Genomic DNA, 21,845 nt, shown 5'->3' on the forward strand with positions numbered 1-21,845 from the left:
ATGAGTCATCCTGAAGAGCTCAGTGACTTCAATCATGGTAATGTGATGGAGACCACCTTTGTAATAGGACATTTTGTGAAATTTTATCCCTTTCCCTATTTAACGGTCAGCTGTAAGTGATGTTGCTAAAAAGGGGAGGGGTTTAGGAACAACAGCAGCTCAGCCATGAAGCAGAAGACCTCATGAAATCACAGAGTGTGGTCAACTGCTGAGGCGCATGGTGTTTAAAAGCCACCAACACTGTGCTGATTCCATAGCTTAAGAGTTCTGAACTTCCACTGTGCAGCTGGAGCTTCATGGGATGGGTTTCTATGGCCAAGCAAACCTCACATTACCAAGCCCAAAGTCAAGCATCAAATGGAGTGGTGTAAAGCACACCCACACTGGACTGTTGAGTAGTCTGGGTTTTGCGAATGGTGGGAAAGTGTTACCCTCACACTGCAAGTGCCTCACTGCATTGTGCCAACTGTGAAGTTTGGTGGAGGAGAGATAATGACATGGGGCTGTTCTTTAGGGTTTTGCCAGGTCTCTTATCTCTGGTGAAGGCATATCTTAGTGCTTCAGCATGCCAAGACATTTTGGACAATGCAATGCCTCCAACTTTGTGGCAAGAGTTTGGGAACGGCTCTTTTCTATTTCAACATGACTGTGCCTCAGTGCACAAAGCAAGGGCTATGAAGACATGGTTTGATGAGTTTGGTGGACCGGTCCACACAGAGCCCTGACCTCAACCCCATCAGGCACCTTTGGGATAAACTGGTACGGAGATTGCGAGTCAGGCCTTCTGGTCTGACATCAGTGGCTGAATGAATGGGCACAAATTCCTACTGAAATGAGACCAACTCCATATTTGAATGTAATGTCATCAGAGTCCCTGTTGGTGTAATGTTCAGGCAGCTGAATGCTTTTGCTCGTTAGTGTAGATTGGCTGGTAAATTATGACTATTATACGGGATGTTTATCTCTGAGAGCATGTTACAGTTCAAGCCTCTTAATATGCAACTCCATTGCCAGCTATATCAGAATAGCTATAATTAATCACCTTGTTTACATGGCTGCTTGAACAGAAAAAGACGTACTTTAGATTCATTTAATGAGGCCAGTATTCTTCTGTTATACCTGAACCTTGTTTCATATTCTCATAATTTACAACTGTCATACCTCTTTCAAGTTCATCCACAGGTATAATCATTAAATATGGAAATAGTGTGGACTTCTTGGCATTTGCTTCAGATAACATAATAAGTAAGGCCTGCTAATTAAACCCTCGTCAAACTCCATTGTTTTTCCTTTCTTCTAACCAATCAAATTAATCATAAAACCCTCAGATGTGCTAGTTGAATATTTGGGTACAACAATGTGTTTGGGCTTGAAAATGAATGGAAACCATGTTTGATGTTTAATCAGTTACCAATCAGCGCAGCTAATTAAGAAAAGGACATTAAACACTTTCTTTATGGATTGGGATTCTGCTACATTTGCGTTGAAAAGCAAAACGACTCAAAATAAGGAGCAGTTGAGTCAAGATGGTGCCTGAGGTTTATAGACGAGGCTGTTCTGAGGATTGCTGTGCTCGCTAAGCTGAACTAATGGTGTGAAGCTGTGAGCCTCAGTAGGCTGCAGGTGGAAGCTGCTCGACACACTGCAACCTGCAGCCGAGTGTGATTGTGTGCGAGGATGATGAGTGGAGAAGAGGCGGATTTTTTTTAGACAAAGGTGTCTGTGTGGCAGATGCAAATGTATGCCTCAAACATATGAAAATGTACCCTTTGGAGCAATTGTTGTCTGACTTTTATTATTTGGCTCAGTATTGGATTTGCGTGATGGCACTCAGTCATGGCAGGCTAATCACCAAGACGTGATTGCTTCTGGGAGAACGGCTCGTCACTGCGCGAGAGAGAGGCACCGAGCTGCGGGGGGGACAATCAGGACGGCACTCTCAGTTACAGTTCCAGTCAATTTGGATGGAAAAATGCCACGACCGATGCTTGTTTGTTTAGAGAGAGAGAGTCCCCAATAAAGCTATGAGTCACAAGTGAATCATTTCACACAGAAGGAGAGATGACTGTGCTCTAGCGGGGTCTAAATACATCCCTCCCTTTTGCTTTTTTTTCACCACTGAGTGAGGATAAAAGCTGACTGGAGTGGCATGGAGCTCCGACTGGGGCTCTGATGACTTCAAAGAGAGGCAAGGGGATGTGAGAGGAGGGGACGGAGAGGTAGATGGATGCTCCACTGGTAAGGCAAAACACACTGATGGAGGAGAGAGAGGGTGGGGGAAAGGGAGGGCGCACATGTGTGTTAGGGCGAGAGACAAAGAGGCAAAGTTAGTGCGCTGTTGTGAGAGTATGGGAAACATCAAAGAACTGAAAATGAACAAAAGAGGGCATGAGGGGAGAGTGCGGGGTAGAGAGGGAGAAATAGAAAGAAAAAAGGCAAGGGCAAAGTGTGAACACCAGAGACAGAGACAGACACAGAGAGAGGGAAACTGGGACAAAAAGTCTTGGAACTGAGAGAAAAAATTTCACAAGTCTAGACAGAGAGAGACAGAAAACGCAGGGAGAAGTAAAAGGATGTTCTGCAGAAAGACTACATTCTTGCTCCGAGCTGCTGAATCCATTGCAAAGAAGGGAGGCAGTGCATGAAATACTCTGCAGAGTAGATAACAAGATTTCTATTTACTTTTGAAGGCTTCTTGACGTGCAAATATGATTTTAGCTTTGGCAATGATTTGAGAGGCTGCAATGAAACACAGTGCTAGTTTTGGAGGGGAGAAATCCTCTAATATTTTATCTTTTTATGGCAGAACGTGGATTTAATCATAGATTTGAAAAGCAAAGATGTTATCAAGAGCATTTTTTGAAGAAGACAAAAGTGGGGGTTTTCTAGGTCAGGTTTCCCACAGGGCACATTTTTTCTCAGAAAGTTTAGAGAGCTCAAGGCACTAAATGGGCTAATGCTAGCAAACACACAGTGTGTAACATGGTTTAAAACATGATCATGTTTAATGGTGACAGAAAGAGTATTTGTAAATGTCTCCTCATGTAGTCTGGTGACTCTGTCCACTCCTTACAAGACAGAGGCACTGACTTGTTTTTTTAAGATTTATTTTTGGGCAGCTTTGTGCCTTTATTAGATAGAGGAGGACAGTGGATAGAGTCGTAAACAAGGATGAGAGCAGGGGATAGAGATGCGGTAAGGGGCCTCAGGCCAAATTCGAACCCAGGCCATGCACGTACATGGGGCGCGACTTAAACTACTAGGCCACCTGCGCCCCCAGGCAATTACTTTTTTAAAGACAGCATTTCTGTGGGAATTTGTGCCCATTCATTCTGCAGAGCATTAATGAGGTCAGCACTGATGTTGGACGAGGCCTGGCTTGCACTCTCTGTTCCACTTCATCTCCAAGGTGCTGGATGAGCTTGAGGCCAGTCAAGGTCTTCCACACTGAACTCCTCAAACCATGTCTTTATAGTCCTTGCTTTGTGCACTGGGGCACATTCATGTTGGAATAGAAAATGGCTTTTCCCAAACTGTTGCCACAAAGTTGGAAGCATAGCATTGTCCAAAGTATCTTGGTATGCTGAAGCTTTAAGATTGGCCTTTACTGGAGATAAGGGGCCAGGTCTAATTTGAAAAGCAGCCCCATATTATCCCTCCTCCACCAATCTGGCCAAACCGACTGCCAGAGACATGTTTTTTTACTCTACAGAACATGTTTCCATTCAGGGCTTGACATTTACACCCACCAACTAGCCAAATGCAGGTAGATTTTGGCCATGGCAGGTAGCAGCATGACTCTAACTAGCCACGCTGGCGGGTTGAATTTATCAGTGTCACAACTAATGCTTCACTCTGACCGTGCTTGTCTGTTAGTCCTTATGATTTAGGCTTACAGAGAGCACGTTCGGCACACAAAGACTCAAATTTCCCTCCAAAATAACTGAAAAAGCTGGTCTTTTCATCCATTCATGCATTTCTACACAGCGCCAAGGGCTTTGATGCTGCATGACAAACATATACTGATACACACTTGCACTGACGTGCTGGTAATGTAGACTGAAGGCTTTTATCTGTTTAGGGAAAATGTTTCAGAATGTTGGAGGACAAGCTCAGACCTGAACTTTCTCCTTCTACTTTAAAGCTTCTCTCTGTCCATGGGAGATCAGTGCTTCAGCGCCGTTTGTGTGGGTGTGTGCGCTCGAGCTGTGTGTCTCTGACGCTCACCAGGGTGTGTAGTGTGTCTGAACATTGTTTGATGAATACTCCATCTACATAATGGTGAAGTATGAAATATCTCTGTAGTGTGCTGTGTAGGGAGAGGTGCTTTATTAAGAGTAGAGCTGATACTGATCATACTGACGAGGGAAAGTAGAGCACGTGTATCATATCATACCCTTTGTACCAAATTTGACATATGGCTCATAGTTTTCAAACACCAAAATTGTGGCTACAGGAAATACTGAGTGGCTAGTAAGTTTGCAAAACCACTAGCCACCGTGTCTGGTGAGCAAAAAAGTTAATGTCAAGCCCTGTTTCCATTGCTCCACACTAGCTGACTCTTGGCATCAGACTTGGTGACGTGAGGCTTGCATGCAACTGCTCAGGCATGCAAGCCTCTCGTCACCCACTGCACTTACACTAATGCCAGTGGAAGCTCAGGAGTCTTCAGCTATAGAATCAGCAGAGCGTTGGCAACTTAGCTGTCATTGACCCTGATCTGTGATTTCACATGGTCTTCTGCTTCATGGCTGAGTTGCTTTTGTTCTTAAATGCCTCCACTTTTTAATGATACCACTTACAGCTGACTGTGGATCATCCAGCAGGGGTGAAATTGTGTCTTTTTGCAAAGGTGGCATCCATCATAATACCACGCTTGAGACTGAATGGCTAGGTGCTTGGTTTTGTATACCAGAGGCAACTGGTCTGACTGAAACACCAATGGCAATTAACAGGTGCTGCCGAATACTTTTGTCCATATCGTGTATGTCCTGACTACTTTCCTCACCACAGAGCTCAACAGTGACTACTCACCTTTTCCATGACCAGTCCAAGACATCACAGTGAAACTCTAGGGTCATGGGTAGTGTAGTTCTTTTCTCTGTATTAACAATGTTTTTCTTTTCTCAAAGCAAGGAGGGGAGGGGTTCCCTAAATTTTCACCCTAGTGCAAGAGACTGGGGACCTCCACTGTCACTAAAGTTGGTTACAGCATAAAACATTGTGCTTAGTGGTGCACACTCACTAATAGGCCTTTCCCAACACTGGCCAAGACCAACACAAAAGGCAAAATATTATCTAAACACTGGTTTAGAAGAAGAATACAAGCAGCACAGACTGTATGATATTTGAGAGAAGTAAACAAGGGGAGAGCAAGGACATATGCATGTTTTGTGTGGATGCATAAACAATGGAGAAAAAAAGGCCATAAAACTGCCTGTATATTCGTACCCACTGAGCACCTCTGTCCTCATCACACTGGAGATATCAGAGGCTCCATTCACAACTCCACCCGAGGTTTCTCCTGTAATCTTTGGCTAAACGTTGAGCAGGAATTAAATCAGCAGACAGGGGCGAGGCCTGAGTCAGCCTCTATCTTAATGCCCAGGCTTCCTTAGAGCCTTATATAACCCTCACAGACAAGACTAAAGACTCCAGCTGTGGCAGACGTAGGCTATATGGAGGGGAGAGCTTAGAGCGAGACAGGCATAAGTATCTTTTCAGTGTCTTCACAGAGCAGCCCAAACGTCACCCAGCCAAGTCTGCTTTTAAATCTTTAAGCTGCCACCTCACTGACTTGCCCTGTGGTACAAGATGAACCATGTCAAAGTCTGTAATATGATACAAGAAAAAAATTTATTTTTGCCTTATAACTCCATCTCCCACAGTTTAAGCTGTATCAAGTTCATCGTTTACTTTTCTATCAATTTCTCCTGATTTTACACTTACACCAAATGTTGAATTTTATCACATTTAACCATTACCCTAACCTCTCAGTTACCCAGTCCTGCCCTTTATGATAACATGCTTATCTTTCAGGATTAAGCTGAGAAGATCGACAGCAATCTCTGGTTATCCTAGCACCAGCATAAAAACTGAAGTCAGTAGAATAAAACACCTTTTCTTACAAAGCTTGCTTATTAATACATTTAATCGAATTCATGTGAATTGTGCAAACAACAAGAAGTCGTTAATTAGTAAGATTTGGAGGTGTTGCCTTTCCACCAGCCTCAGAGCCACTTTTACAACCAAGGGGGAATCAAAGTTGGACAATTGTTACATTTTGCTTGAATATGTAATCTTGAACATTTCATCTCTATATAAAGAGAGGTGCAAATGAATGCAGCTCTGCTCAAGCACCTTTGAAAAACAGTAAATGTGGTGAGAAAACAGGCTGGGAACGTAATAACCCACCGGTTTGTGCCTGATTAAGATTGAGCATTTTATTTACACATCTGCCGTCCTTTTCTCTTCACTCAAACCTAATTTCTGCATCTTAAATTGCTAGGCTGATTGTTAACTTACAGAAAAGTCAACCTTGGTCCAGGCATTGTGTAGGTTCTTGCCAGAGTAAGTGCTGTTAGGCTTTCTGAGAAAGTCGGCTGTCACATATAAGTGGGTATACTGCTGTGGATATTGGGTGGGAAATACCATCTTATTAAAGTTGCATCTGGGTACAGAACCAATTTCTACAAAGTAACATCAATTAAGTAAAAATATGTAAGGTTAAATAAGTGTTATTAAGTGTTAAACTTTAAGTGGCTGACCTAATTTAGCACAAGTTGAATAGTTCAACAGCATTCCTGGCTACTGTTGCATTATAAAGACAAAAAAACACCAAAAGCAACTCAGAGAAAGGGTTATTGAAACATTAGGTCAGGGAATGGATGCAAAAAAAAAAAAAAAAAGTCACTGAACATACCCCAGAGTTCAGTTGAATCCATGTTCAAGAAATGGAGGGAATATTGCACATGTGCAAATCTGGGAGAGAGGCCACCAAGATGCCTACAACTACTCTGAAGGAGTTACAAGCTTCAGCATCTGAGATGGGAGAGACTCTACATACAACAACTTTTTGCAGGGTTCTTCATCAGTCAAAGCTTTATGGAAGAGAGTCAAAGAGAAAGCCACTGTTGGAGAAAATTCATATCAAGTCTTACAGTTCACCAGAAGGCACCATGGGAGACTCCATGGTCAAGCGAAGGGAAGTTCTTTGTCCTGATGATGCTAAAATGGCGCTTTTTTGTCCATCAGACAAGACGCTATGTTTGGTGGACACCAAACACTGCATAGTGGTGGCAGCATCATGCTGTGGGGATGTTTGTTGGCAGGCCCTGGCAGCCTTATAAAGGTGGAGGGTAAAATGAATAGAAAGGATAATCATGGAGGACAATTTTATTCAGTTTCAAGACAACTATGGCTTTGGAGAAGATTTATTCTCCAGCAAGACAATGACCCAAAGCATACATTGAAAGCTACAAAGAATTGATTCAAAGACAACAAGTTGAATTTTCTGGGGTGGCCAAATCAAAGTCCCAACCTCAATCCAATAGAGAATTTGTGGCTGGACTTGAAAAGTGCTGTTCATGCCTGATCTCCGTCCAGCCTGACAGAGCCTGAGAAGTTTTGCAAAGAAGAATGGAGAAAAGTTGTAGTGTCCAGATGAGCAAGCCGGATTGAGACTTATTCGCATAGACTCAGTGCTGTGATTGCAGCCAAAGGTGCATCTACTAAATACTGACTGTAAGGGATATTAAAGAGGGGCTTTTTTGTTAACTTCTTGGCCCAAGAAAACAAATGTGACTGAAGATGGTAAAAAGTCGTCCGAGGTCATTTTTGAGTTTTTTACACATTATGAAAGTGTAGATTCCAAGCTTTCAAATGGTGTATCATACATCTTAATCTAAGCATATTTTATAAAGAGACGCTCATTTGAATGTTAACTTCTAGATTCTGTTTGTTCTGAGAAAACCAGGCTCAAAGTTCAGGACTTTTCATACCTTCAGGCAGGCCAGGTAATGGGCGTGAACAACAGGGCCACATTTACATAAAGTCCACCTGAATCAGACTGATGACACTCATCAAAATATTCCCATAGGAAATCCGCCTTCATCAAACTTTCACTGTCGAGTGTTTCTGAAGTCATCCCAAGTCCATGGATAATTCTTGCCACTTCTTCAATGTCTCTTCTACTTTTCTTCACTGCAGGGTGCATCTTGAGGCTTGTTGAGAAAGGTGATAACTAGAAACAGCTGTATTTAGGTGCCGGGGAAGGGGTGGCGTTTGAGCCATACGGTGTTTGTTATTGTCCATCTCAATTGGCGAAACTGGGAACAATGGCAAGCTGAGTGGCCAATTATCACCCAGCAGTTTCACTTCACCCTCCCCTAAATCTCCCCACAGGAACTCCGAAAACAGGGCATTTTAAAACACAAAATTAACGCTTTTAAATATCACGTTTGTGTTACTTCTTTCATCGAATGAGTAGTTTAAATGTCGGACTTGCATAAAATGAGAAAAAACGAAACTTTGAAGAAAACGACTTTGTATCCATTTTTCTCAACCACCGGAATGCCGACTTGCAGGAACTTTTACATACAGTTGCATTTGCCTATCTAATCAAATAGCAGTTGCAAGCAGTGGTTCATTTTACTCATGACTCCACAAACAGTTTCCCTGAGGTATTACTGTATCTTTCTATCAGGCATTCATGTTGAAATTCTCTCTGAAGTAAACATATGTAGGTCAATACTTCAGACTTATGTTATGGTTGTAGGTGGGCTTAGGTGGGCCCCAGAGGATTTTCAGGTTTCAAAGTAGGCCTTGGCATACTTTAGGCTGCTAAAGACGACTCAAGCCGTATGAAACTACAGGATGTGCACTGATGTAAACAACACACCTGATGACACCTTGAGAGGTAACTACAACAGCAGAACTCACATGATAACATCAAAATCACTAACATCCAATCAGATCAGCTGACACAGCACACTGTCACAGTGAAATGTCGGGACTATCTACATTGGTTTTGTAATTGTTTCCTTTATGTTTTGCAAGTTTCCTCACATCTTTGAAATAGAAGTCAGCTATTTTGATAGGTATGTAAAATGGCAATGGCCAATCCTATCTTAATGGGCTGTGGTTACTGATGTTTTTAGTGGAATGCATCAATTATAAATTGTATTGTGATTCAGGACCATGCATGGCCGCCCTGGATTATCTCAGCCTCCGTTAGTGTTGACACACCTACATAATTATAAACTGTAGCATGTGTCACTAATGCCAGCCCCTGTAATTGGCGTGTTAGGTATTGATGTCAGCAAATACAGGCAAAAAAGGATTAGTTTGAAACGCACAAAGCCATAAATGCCAATTTTCCACCCCAACAGTGTCTGCCAAACACCCACACTTTTCCCTCTACAGTGTATGCACAAAAGAACATGCATGTTTTCATACACAGGAAGAGAAATCGCCTGGCTGGCAAGCTGACATACAAAGAGGCCCACTTCACACACAAAGATTTCTCTCTGATCTGGCAATTATGGATCATCCCACCTCACCCCCTCCCTCCCTCTTTCTCCCGATCTTCCTGATCTTCTGATTGCAGCTCGAGGGAGACAGGCAGCACAAGAACTCTTCAAACCGGCTCTTAACGGAGAAAAAGCTGAAAATGTATTCAGTTCTCTCCAATTTATGACTCATGAACAATGTAGGATGGTTAGAAAATGGTATTGATAACCAGCTGAGCTGATATAGAGTTGGCTTGAACAGATGCAGATTAGGATTGAAAAATTCTTTCCATTGAGGAGACTTTGTAGCCAATGCTGTGTTTTGATAATGGCTGCAGTTCTGCATCGTCTAACAATATCGTATTAGTGGTGTGTTGCAGGGGTGCAGAGAAGAGGGAAAGTCTTGTTCATGCAAAATGATCCTTTGTACACAACCACTTAATCAATTGACAAATCAATAGCATGCACTGATACCTTTGCCCTGTTTGTTATTTCTGTTTGTTCATGACTTCATTACTGGGTCACACTAAGGAGAAATGCTTCAGATTTCATAGTGCAGCGTCAACACCTTTTTCAGAAGGACAAAGTGAAGGACAAAGATCCCTGAAGATGAAGACACTCATGCTGACAGCATAGAGAAGGAAAAATGGTAAAGAAATGTTAAGAATCTTCACAACATGTCCAGTGACTCATATTATGTGATGTGTTAACACTTTTATGAACTGAGATCAATCAGAAATGTTCAAACTGAATTTTAACTGCAGGGGCCTGATCAGAATTATTTACAAGGATGGCTCAACTGGGCACCAACTTTTGCAGAGGTGGCATTAACTAGTGTTACTCATGTATGTCCAAATAGCATATTTAACATATACTGCATATCTCCAATGATCATATGTGCTTCAACTAGTTACATTAGATAGAGCAGTCTATTTTCATAATTCAAAAAATATTACAATAGAGTAGCAAAACACAATTTTTTCACGATTAATTTTTACCCTCAGCTGTTCCCTTAAAAACCCACATAAAGCACCAACAAAAGAACAGCTGTGAAATGTTAAAAGCTGCTTATAGCATGTTGAAACCACTGACTATAAAACATGGACATGGATTCAGTGACATCACCCATTAGTGTCTGAAGAAGTGTTACGAAGCCCAACAGTGGTGGCTGCCATATTAGAAATGCTTTTAAATCTGATTTCCATCAATCCAGCAGCAGGCAAAGAGGCAGAGCTAAGGCGGGCTATAAACCTTCTAGCTAGCTACATCGCTACCAAGACCCCACCTGTGAGTCAACTCAGCCACGCCCCCAATTTTACCGTGCACGTATTAAGTATATACAACCCTTAAGCCAGGTTCAGACCAAAGACCTGTGAAGAGATGAGTTGAAACTTGTAACTATTAGTGTGTGCTAGTATTGGAAATCTGTCCAAGACCTCTAAAAAATGCAGGTATCAGCAGATATGTGTATTTATGTGCAGTTTTTTTACTTTATATTTTGCTTCATTTAGCCTTGCGTTATAAACTGGAAATCTCAGAGAACTCACTGGATGTGTGTAATGAAGCAAGCTCAACATCAGCAATCTGACACACTCCAAAAAATCTATTTGAGCATTTAATGAAGTGATGTAATATTTTACATTGATCCAATCCAGTGCTGTGCTTGGCGGTACTGTAATTGGAGCCAAAACTGCGAGTTGTTCCTTTAAAGTAGAACTTAGACCTTAGGTAAAGTGCATCAAGCTTGCCTGGAGGTTTACTTTCCCATAATGGTTTTGGACGTTTGACACTTTTGCACCATAAGTTACTGACTCAGTTAAGCCATGTGTTAACTTCAAATCCAAAGTAGCTATTTCAGCGCTATTCTTTATGAGTTAATAGAACATATTTTTAGATTTAAGTGAACAGTATTCAATCACTCTAAGTATTATTTGTCATTTTACTCAAATTATTTGACAGAGTTTTAACAGAATGCCTTTGGGTGTTAGACACTTTTGCACCATGAGTGAAGTTCCTGACTCAGAGAAGTCCCATCTGTGGAGAGCATCTATAATACCTAATGGTATACTGAACTTGATGGAAGAGGACCTGCTGGTTCAGTGTGCACTTTTCAGTTATTATCAATTGTAGTCACTCAAGTTGCCTAGGCATAAAAGTTCAAGATTAAAGTATGTGATAGAAATTAGGAAAAGGTGCAGTGGAAGAAGATCATGTAGCTTAATGAAAAGTATTCACACATGTTGTTTAGTGTTGGATTTTAACAGAATTTTTAAGTGTAGAGAAGTTTCCAAACTGCAGTTGAGTTTAAAAAGTTAAGTTCACCTAACAGAGAGCAATGATTACTCAAAAAAATATTTCCACTGCTTAAAAACATTTACGTAAACAGTTTCTACAAAGCATTTTACAGTGTGGGCTCAACCCTTAATATAGAAAAATAATCATGTTTACTTCTGCTTTAAAAATCAGCATTTTAATACGGACATTGATGGGGTTTTTTTGGCTTTTGAAGCCTCAAGTGGACACTCGAGGAACTGCAGTGATTTGCACTTTCATATTGGCGTTATCGTTCAACACCAGAGGTTGTCACTTGGTTGACACAAAGCCCAGTAGATGAAGCACAGAGCAAGTCATAGCCTATTGAGAGGGTCTGGCTGGTCGGTCAGATTTTAGTGGGACCCGCACAGGGTTTTGTTTGTTTATTTGTTATAAGGACCCCCATTAGCTCTTACAGCGCAACCACCAGTCTTCCTGATGACCACCCATAAAATAACAATACGTAGTGACATTTAAGAGGAAACAGATAGTTCAACCACCATATAGTGTTACTCAACCACAACCCAAATCCCTTAACCCTCCCAGTGCCTCATATCACTCCATCCCTAAAAACACCATCAACTTCAGTGAACATTATGCAATGTCAAAGACAAAAAATAGTCATCATATCTTTTTGTCTTGCCTTGAATGTAGATGTATTATAGATAGTTAAAACAGTTTAACCTGTGTCTTTGATTGCATTAGCTAGATGAAACTGTGCTAAAAACTGATTGGTTGGTGAATTAATGTGAGGTTATCCCCACAGTTAGAAAGTTTTGCACACTGTAAAGTGTAAAAATGCTGAAGATCATACCTTCTTTTTGCCTTTCTGTCATCTGCACACAGCTCCAAGTTTCACCAGGGACCAATTATTTCAAAGATGTATTGCTATTGATATTTATGTAAGCACCAGGATGTAAAACAGTACCCTCCTGCATCGACTGAGGGCAACAAGAACAGTGTAATCCAATGTTGGATGTGCTCATTGTAGAGACAAAAAAAAACAGTAAGCCTACAGTACAGGATTAATGGCTCTACACGGAGACAGAAGCCACACTGGCAGCTTGAAGAACAATTACTGGATGCCCGTCGGCAGTTCAGATGTAAATAAGAGTGGGCTGGTACCTCAGCTGTCAGAAACTACACCAAAGAGGAAGATCAGACTCCAGCAGTTCCAGTAAACCACCAAGAATGTGATCCTGACTATTTGTTTCATCTCACAAGGACTTTCTTCTTCAGACTTTTCAGAAATCACTGCAAAACAGAGAATGAGGCAAATCAATTTGCTTGAAATATTTAGTGGAATCAAGAGAGATTAACTGTTCTCTTTGCCAAAGTCTTCTCAGAAGTAATGTTAGACTCGCTCATTTGCAGATCATTAAATTAGAATATTAAATTAGAATATTTAAAGCCAGAAAACTTTGGAGAAGAACATTTTAGCAGCGCTGAGTGAAAACTCTGACATTTTATGTAATGGAAAAGGCAATGAAATATTTTGATTTAAGAAGATTTGGCATTTCCTCTCATGTGGAACAGAAAATATTTGATGCAGATGACAAAAATTCTGCAAAGCAGCAATAAAAGATGTGGCTGACCATTAACCAGACATAATTCTGCAAGTGATCGATCATACCTCTGTGCCTGTAACTGGGACAAGGTCAGTAGTCCAATTAAATTACCAATCACAGAGCTGGATGAATGTAAATAAATCATGAATCACAAGCATTCATTTTGTTTTTGACTTTGACTTAATTTGATAAAAGATTAGTGAAACCTTTAACTTCCAGTAAATTCTGTCTCTACTACATCATTTGCATGGACTCAGCCATCTGGAGGTTTTGCATCTTGCATGTTTCTAGAGTCGGGAAGGGACCAAATAATTGATAGGAAATGTTTTAAAACTCCTCTGGTTGCCAATGTGACCTGCAGAAGTGAGCATTGAAATCTTGAATCTGCTGGACATCACATACATACTGAACCTTTAATTATTAACCTAATTAAATGTGTAATAAATGATATTTAATTGAACATAATTTTTAATGGATTAACTGTAAAGAAAGTCAAATCCAAGTCAACTGTGCCCACCTCTGTCTGGTCAAGCTTTAACTGTAGCTCAACTTAAGTTGACTAAATTACAACTTTGTAAATGAGTCTTTCCCTTATTCCTTTGGAAAAGAATGGGCATTTCTTTCATAGCACTAGGGGAAAAGGGGGAATTTCAGTTCAAAGTAACTCACATGACTTCTCTCATGCCACAGAAAATTTATAATACAGAAAAAGGCAAACTGTGGAGTCATATCTGATAGAAGAGTGTGTCAAAAGTCTGAGAATAGATGAGGCTGTAATTGCCGGTGTACTGTGTGAAAGAATCTCAAATGTGAAGCTGAAATCTGCAGTCTGCAGCCTTTGTATTAACTGTAACACTTCTTCTACTGCCTTTATAAAGTTGTAAGACATTATTGTGGATTTTCACTTTCTGAGGTAAGAGGACTGAAAGGGAACATAAATATTTAACCAGATCCATCCATACTTAATGGCAAATCTGATCAGCTAATATATTACGGAGCGTTTTCTTTTCTCCTTTCACCACTTTCTTTTTTAATTCCAAACAGCACGCACACATGCTCCCACACAGACGCACACATGCAGAGACACAGAGAGCATGCTGCCTGGCGAGAGAAGATGTTCCCTCCTCACGCTGAGTGCCTATGAACTTCACCAGAGCTGTTTTAGGCTCACATAAAAAATTCACGACTCTCTCTTAGCAACATTTGCCCTACATACTGCACATGCTTACGTATGTATCGCAGCATTATTCATGGTGCACACATGTGATCAGGCAGACGGAAAAACACACAACACTCTTAAAGATATGAGCTGACACGGTTAATATGGCAGCATAAAGACATCTCAAAGGCTTTTTAAATGGTAAGTAATGATCCGGAGCTGCAGACGTGCTGCGCATATCCACCGAATCACTTCATTGGACATTTTATCGGCATTTCTTCACAAGCTGCATGAGCTCTGACATATTTGCTTGTTAGCATCTTATTGGATTCATATAGGGAGTGATGAAATTTGCAGCAAGTGATCTCAATAAATCAGCCTATCACCAGCCAGCTGAGATGTCTTATGCATGCAGTTCTGCACAAATAAGCAGCGACAAAAAAACTGCGTATAATGCATTGGTACATTTCCAATATGTATTCAAGGTAGGTGCACGTGTGTGCGTATCCTTGAGGGTAAAAAACACAGACATCTCTGCACACATCTCCACACCAGGCAGGTCAACACCTCAGCACTCCCATCCATTTTCATTAGACGTTAATGACAGGAGTGGAAGGGTGGACGGGCCAGAGGGGAGGAAAGATTGAGAGGGTGAAAAGATACAGTTATGCTCCCAATGGAACGACTATCAAACCACTTTCTGCCACCATACACCTCCCTCTGCTCACGTTACATAATCCTTCTACTACTATACACTACCAGCACATTGATATTGAGATCCTGCTTAATTTGAGCATCATTTTTGTGCAGTGTTTGTGCACAAAACAGAACATGAAAAGCTGCTTTTCCACTTGAGAATAAGCCTCATCTAAGTGTGGGTAGCAACACCTCTGCCAAGTCATCTCGGCTCGAAAGCGTTCGGGGTTCCTTCTCATGCCGGCGGAGTCGATGTGTCCACAGACAGAGCTCCTTTTTTTCAACATTAAACCCACTCCAGAAATTACTTCCACCCTGCTTTCACTGTGTTCTTTCACTCGGCGGTGTATCTGGGTCAGTCAGTGAACGGAGCCAAGTGGTGGCCATGTGTGGTCAAGTGGTGCGAAGGGAAGCGTTGGATGAAGTATGAAACCTCTCTGACTAAACAAACACTTTGGAACAAACAGTTTCTTAACTGGTAAATTATGCCTGTGTGCCTTTTTTTTTTTTTTTACAGAAATTAAAAAACACCATTTAAGGTAAAAGTTGCACAGGCTGCTTATTTGCATACTTTGCTCTTTGCATGCGTCATAGCATGATGGAGCAGCAGGGAGAAGGGATCAATAGAAGGAGGAAGGAAGAGACATGGCATGTAATTGAATAGCAGGAGGGAGATCAGGTCAATATGTGGATGCAGCTTGCTTTAATGCCTTAGCGTGCTTTCATAGTGTTTCAAATAAAAATCAAATGGAATCAGAGACACAATTTCCTCCTCTGTCTCTGCACATAAAAATTACAAGCAATGACAAAAGCAGTCGCATTTTGTCTTCCTCAGTTATCCTCAACATTTGGCCCACTTCAAGAGATTTCTTTAATCTACGAGCTTGTCGTTTTGCTTTTAGAGGATCCTAAAAATCCTGACACATAAAACAGAAACCTTTCTGCTGCAAGCGTAGCAGCTTCTCTTGCCAATCCTGTCCCACACTGGCACTGATACTGCCTCACACGCTGTGAGCACGATAAAATAACGTCAATCTATAATATCATGCTAAGCGAATCCTTGCCCTAGTGTGAAGAAGCCATCGCAGATGGAGACGAGCACAATCAGTGAAGGGTGAAGACTGTGAAATGCAGAAATTCACTCAACATCCACAGGTGACTAAGAAAATGATCACTTTATTGGTGCAGGTTAGACTGAGGTGGAAAGTAAGATCGCCCAACAGCAGGGCTGATTCTCCAGAGTGATACACCTATTTAAAGCTCCTGTGAGGAGTTACTGGCTGGTTATGAAACGGACTGAAACCAATGTTGATTTCCTCTATATGTCATACAAAAGCAAATAACACCATTTACATTTCCACAGCAAGAGGCCACTTTGAGCAATATTCTTGACAATCTAAAACCAGGGTTGTCCAACTTTTACCACCAAGGTCCACAGAAATATATAAGGATGGTGGGGCCACTTTTATACACCATTCCTTGAGGATTATAAAGTTAGTAAAACAAATCTAATGTAGATTAAGTTTCTTAGTGCTAGTGTATGGTAAATGGCGAGTTAATGGCTGATAAGGCAAATAGCCATAATTTCACGGATTTTGGGGAGGCGAATCAGATTGCAGGAAGGGGGCCCTCGTCGGTCCTGGCCACCACTAGCTCCAACCAGGGAATGTCGTTGGTACTGCTGTTGGCTGCCGTAATCCATCAGTTTGTTCACTCTTTACAGTGTTATCTCAATTTAGCTCTAGAAAAAGCATATCAATAAGAGATGCGGGGCAAGATATATGAATCAGTTAAACTTATAATCTATCATTCTTTTTAAACACAGGCTTGAAATCCCAGTCTAATGCTCTTTTAATCTATAACGAAGGCTTCCACCACTAGAAGCCACAGTAGCTTAAAGTTAATGGCCGCTGCCTTCCTGTCAGAGCTTTCCCCAGCACTTCACCAGGCGTAAATATGAGAAGCAGTTAGCATATAGTAGAAACAGCGCGGTATGGCAGTTAAAAAAGAAAATGGAAATAAAGTGGTGTGTAGGCTGTCGAGGGTTGTACTCATGTATAACTGCTCAACCAAAGTTAAAAGAGGCCACATATCTAGGCATGATAGTAATCTGCATGGAGGAATAAAGACTGACGGAACTAGCTGCTAGTGTTAGCCATGCTCTACAGAGTCATAACAGCTGACATAATGACCCTGTGATGAACTTGACTGTTTTCTTAGTATTTTCTCCTCTTTTGACCTGTTGATTGAACACAATTTAACTGGGTGTTTAGCTGAATGAGGAAATAGATGCCTAGGAACATCCTTAATATCAAGGCATTCTTCTTGTCAAAAGGTTTGTTTACACAGTTTGAACAGTACACTGCCCTGTGCTGAAACTAAGAAGGACAGTACAGTCAAGCATGAGCTTCATGTTCTAATGTGGGCCATATTTTGTTTCATTTTAGAATTTGATGTAGGCCAATCAGAAATGGACCGCCGGGGCATTAGTTTAGCTCAGTAGTTCGAGCAACCACCTTTAGGCTGTAGTCCTCAATGCACTGGTCACAGTCTCAGCACTGTTTGGTGTATATCTTCCTCTGCTCTCTCTCTCCTCATGCTACCTGTCTCTCTTCAGATGTACTGCCTGAATAAAAGCCTAAAAATTAATAATAATTTAAAAAGAAAAATAAATTAAAAAGTGGCCCTGGGACCATGTTTGGCCCCCGGGCCATAGTTTGGACACCTGTGATCTCAACTAAACAAGTTGAGATTCAACATCAGAAAACACCACAGAGTCCTTAACAGTGAGATATTTGATATTCAAGGTCATAAAATGTCTCAAAAGTCGTTTAATACTTCTGAGAGGTCTTAAATATCAGATGGCACTTTGACTGAGACCAGTCTGAACCAGAGCCTTCCACAGACATACGGAGCAGTCAGCCTACAGTAAATGTAAATGGGTCCTCCCCAGGGACATTTTGTGTATCCAACAATTGATTGCATACAATCTAAAGGAATATTCAAGCAGCAGTGTTTCTGTGGAAATTCAATAATGTTTAAAGCAAAAAATAATTATTTACCAGTTACAAAACAATCAGTTACTTCATGCATAATGCTCACACTGTTGCAAGATTTTATCTGGTTTTTTTTCATGTGGTCAATTTCAAAATTAATTTAAAAGATTGTCTTATGGGGGACTTGTGTTTACCACTTTAAACTCTTAAATGAACACTTCTTTTACACCCAGGTCACAAACTATAACTGTCTCACATGAGGCTGGCCACACACTACGATGTTCAAATCTTGGAAAAATTTTAAAACATGTAAGACCACATACTTGAGGACAACGTCAAACGGTTTTTCATCTTATAATCCTCCAGACACACACAACTCAGCGAGACTGTCAGACCACTGGAGAGCACACACCTGCCAACCTGCCAATGACCTCAGTGTTTCACACACAGGAGATTTCACAGGATCTCACGTGATCAGGTGGGACTTCAGAAATAAAAATAAACATGATTGATTATCGATATCCTCAGCTTACTGTTTATTCAGGACAGGCTAGAATGAAGGTACGATGTGTTTTTGTTTGTGATGCTTCCTGGTCTGCTTGCTCTCATTGGTTGTTGTGGATATTCTCTTGAAGGAATACCCACTGGAAGGTCTGGGAGGCTACAGTGGTGTTTGGAGCAGTAAAATAACTTTATTGACAACACACATGACAAAATAGCCCTTTGCAACAAGCCTCCACTTGGGATACACTCATGTCTGGCCTCAAATCGGGCTTAAAATCGTGCAGTGTATGGGCAGCCTAATAAGCAAAGAAAAAAACAACTACATTTCTCATGTTAAGCTGGCATCAGTGCTGGCATCCAGCATAGCTAACTGCTGGATCAAAGAAGAGATATTTTACTGGCTGGAAATAGTGACCTGTTGAACAAATTTTGAACTGATTTCATGGTCAAACACAAAAGAAAATACAAGAAATCTTACAGGAAAAGCAGTTATGGCAAAATATCAGTTATTCAAACCTGTGACAATCAGAATAAAAAATGTTAAGTCCCACATGGAACCAGAAAAATAGATTATGTGCAGTGCAAAACAGCTTAAATTTTGCTTTATTTGTATCTGAATCAGGTCTTTAAAAGTCTCTGCACAACTTTTGCATGTATGGGACAAGATCAGCTTTTTGTAAAGATGACAAATTTGTCCAGAGGTAGCACCAAAATTGACACAAATAAAAGTTCCTTACAGGAGCTTTAAGTAGAAAGCACAAATCAGAGATGATTATTGAATTAAGATACCTGAGATTAACTACTTTGGCAGAAGAATTCAAGTATAATAAATACGCAATGCTTTGGATTATTCAATACAGAGAAAAAGGTAAAATCCTGAACGAGTACACCCATATAGTACTACCAGCAGGAAACAGAAGCCCCTTGTGATGGTAGCAAAAGCAGTTTCCAAACCGGCTTATTTGTCGGTTAATCTTAAATGTGTCCAGGGAGAAGCATGCTCTGACTCCCCTTGCATGTCATGTATATTGTGTGAGAAAAAAATTGCATGTTCTCTGCATGCTCTCATCAAGCTGATGTTGCATTACAGTCCTCAATCAAACATGGCGCTAGAAACACTGTCTTGCCATTAGTCTGAGCAATTTCCATTTCGCAGCTCATCGTCAAGTAAATTAATGCAAGAGACTTCCACACACTTGCAAACAGAGGCACGTGCCGACTAAAAATAGCAGCATCATCAGCCTTACCTTTCTGTACACTATCATGTTGGGGGACTCGTCCGCTACCCCGTTGGTGCCCTGCCCGCCACTGTTGGTCTGTGCCATGATCCAGCGAGTTAATCTGCCACAGGAAATGTCAGGTGCTCCTGTTTGCGGACAGAAAAGAAGGATATTTTTGTCCTTTGGATGCATAACAATGGAGCATGTCCTTGCCTAGAAGAGAACAATTTACATAACTTGTAGCCTGGGTCACATATTTGATATAGTTGACATTTGCACACATGGCCAGGTGTGCAGGAGTCATGTTAGAGCACATGTGTCCACATTTCACAAGGTTTAGACAAGGACATTTCTGAGGAGGACGCCTTTTATGTTCAAGTTCTGGTTATTGGTACAATTACCGCTGAATGGGGCAAAAGTTCAACTTGAAAAGGACTACAACCCCCTTGTTCCCAGATGGATTTATTGTGCACAAAAATCAATGTCTGCAACAGTGATAACCTTTTACTGTTTGTTGACATCAGAGGATGCAGCAGCAATCCTCACACAGAGCTTTAAATGTATCCTGAGATTGCAAAGAGGACAAGATAAGGTGAGGTGAAGACCCTGACAACGGTACAGATGCAGTAAAACAACAATGCACGTTGCAGCTTCATCCCTCTTTCTACGAAATCCCACACGACATCTTTGGGAGTCTGCAACACTAAATAGCCCATAGCATGCAAACAGCGGAGTCATGCAACCTGCTCCTAACATGAGGACGCTAGCTCCACTACACACAGTGGGTTTTTTTTTTCTTCTTCTTCTTTCACGAGCCACTGCCCGTTTCAGCACCTTGGACAGCCACTGCAAAAAGAGAAACGCACGCGCCCGTCAACGTCCTTTCTTCTTTTAAATCACGATAAATACACAAGGCAACACATCGGTCACCGGAGTACAAGGAGGCGAAGGAGGAGGGGAGGGGAGGGCTTACCTGAAAAAAAAAACGGGCAGCCCGCGGTAGGACTCCTGAATCCGAGCAGAGGTGGAAGCCTGGTCCGTAACGTTCAGAGTGTCAGGTGGCAGACATAGGAATGCGAGGATTGTTCATTGGCAGCGTGCTGAGGCAGACATTCGGTGGACACTTGGTGTGGCTGCAGCTTCTCCGTCTCTCTCCTCCTCTCTCTCCCTCTTCTCCAAACGATGCTCAGGAGCACGAGCGCGCCGCCACGAAGCGCCGTGAACGCGCATCGATCCATGACCAATCGCGTGTGAAGAATAAATTACAACCCCGTTTTTGGTGACCGACAGCAATTTTTTTCCTGCTTAAATTTTAGCCAAGCTGTACTCTGATATTGTGGTTATAAAGCGTAGTTACGATAGAGGAATCCCCGAGGATGTAAATATTTCATCAACCGCTTTTTATCAAAGGTCAGAAAGGGACAAAAAGCACAAACCTCGATTTTTTTCTCAATGAAAACAAGAAGAAGTTGTACTCAGTAGCCAGCACCAAACTGCCATGGTCAAAGGATATTCGGCTAAATCTGACAATGCATTTATCAGCAGTCAGTAGACTACTGTTAAAGAATGCTTTGAATGAAACTGTATGGAACCGTCCATAGATTTTATTTTACTCCGTTTTCCCATAATAACGAGTACAATTCCGGGTTTGAGTGAGTGTTTTCCAAATAAACAATGCTGATTTTTTCAATGATAGTTAAATCCCTAAGATCTGGTGAAAACAACAGCAACTCCGTATTATCACAGGAGAATAAATTAAAATGAATTGTAAAGACTCCTGTAAATGTAATATAAACTTAAATCATAAAGTATATCAAATGCTGATATTAAAGTGCATTTTAAAAGTGTTTAGCTAGTTAAGAAGCATTTGTAACTCTAAC

At 41.2% G+C, this 21,845-nt stretch overlaps 1 protein-coding gene across 2 annotated transcripts in view; it reads right to left on the bottom strand.

Annotated features, from left to right (window-relative positions):
- Nucleotides 1–21,115, bottom strand: part of rgs7a (regulator of G protein signaling 7a) — a 118,680-nt gene extending 97,565 nt beyond the window's left edge. For both annotated transcript variants that reach the window (XM_041789539.1, XM_041789538.1), the window contains exons 1-2: nucleotides 20,939–21,115; nucleotides 19,993–20,111 (exon numbers count right to left, since the gene is read on the bottom strand). In XM_041789539.1, coding sequence (XP_041645473.1) covers nucleotides 19,993–20,070 — 78 coding nt within the window. In that variant the 5' untranslated portion in view covers nucleotides 20,071–20,111; nucleotides 20,939–21,115. The remainder of the gene's footprint in view (nucleotides 1–19,992; nucleotides 20,112–20,938) is intronic.
- Nucleotides 21,116–21,845: the final 730 nt, after the last annotated feature.

Source organism: Cheilinus undulatus, linkage group 6, assembly GCF_018320785.1.
Source record: "Cheilinus undulatus linkage group 6, ASM1832078v1, whole genome shotgun sequence".
In the NCBI taxonomy this organism is placed as follows: Eukaryota; Metazoa; Chordata; class Actinopteri; order Labriformes; family Labridae; genus Cheilinus; species Cheilinus undulatus.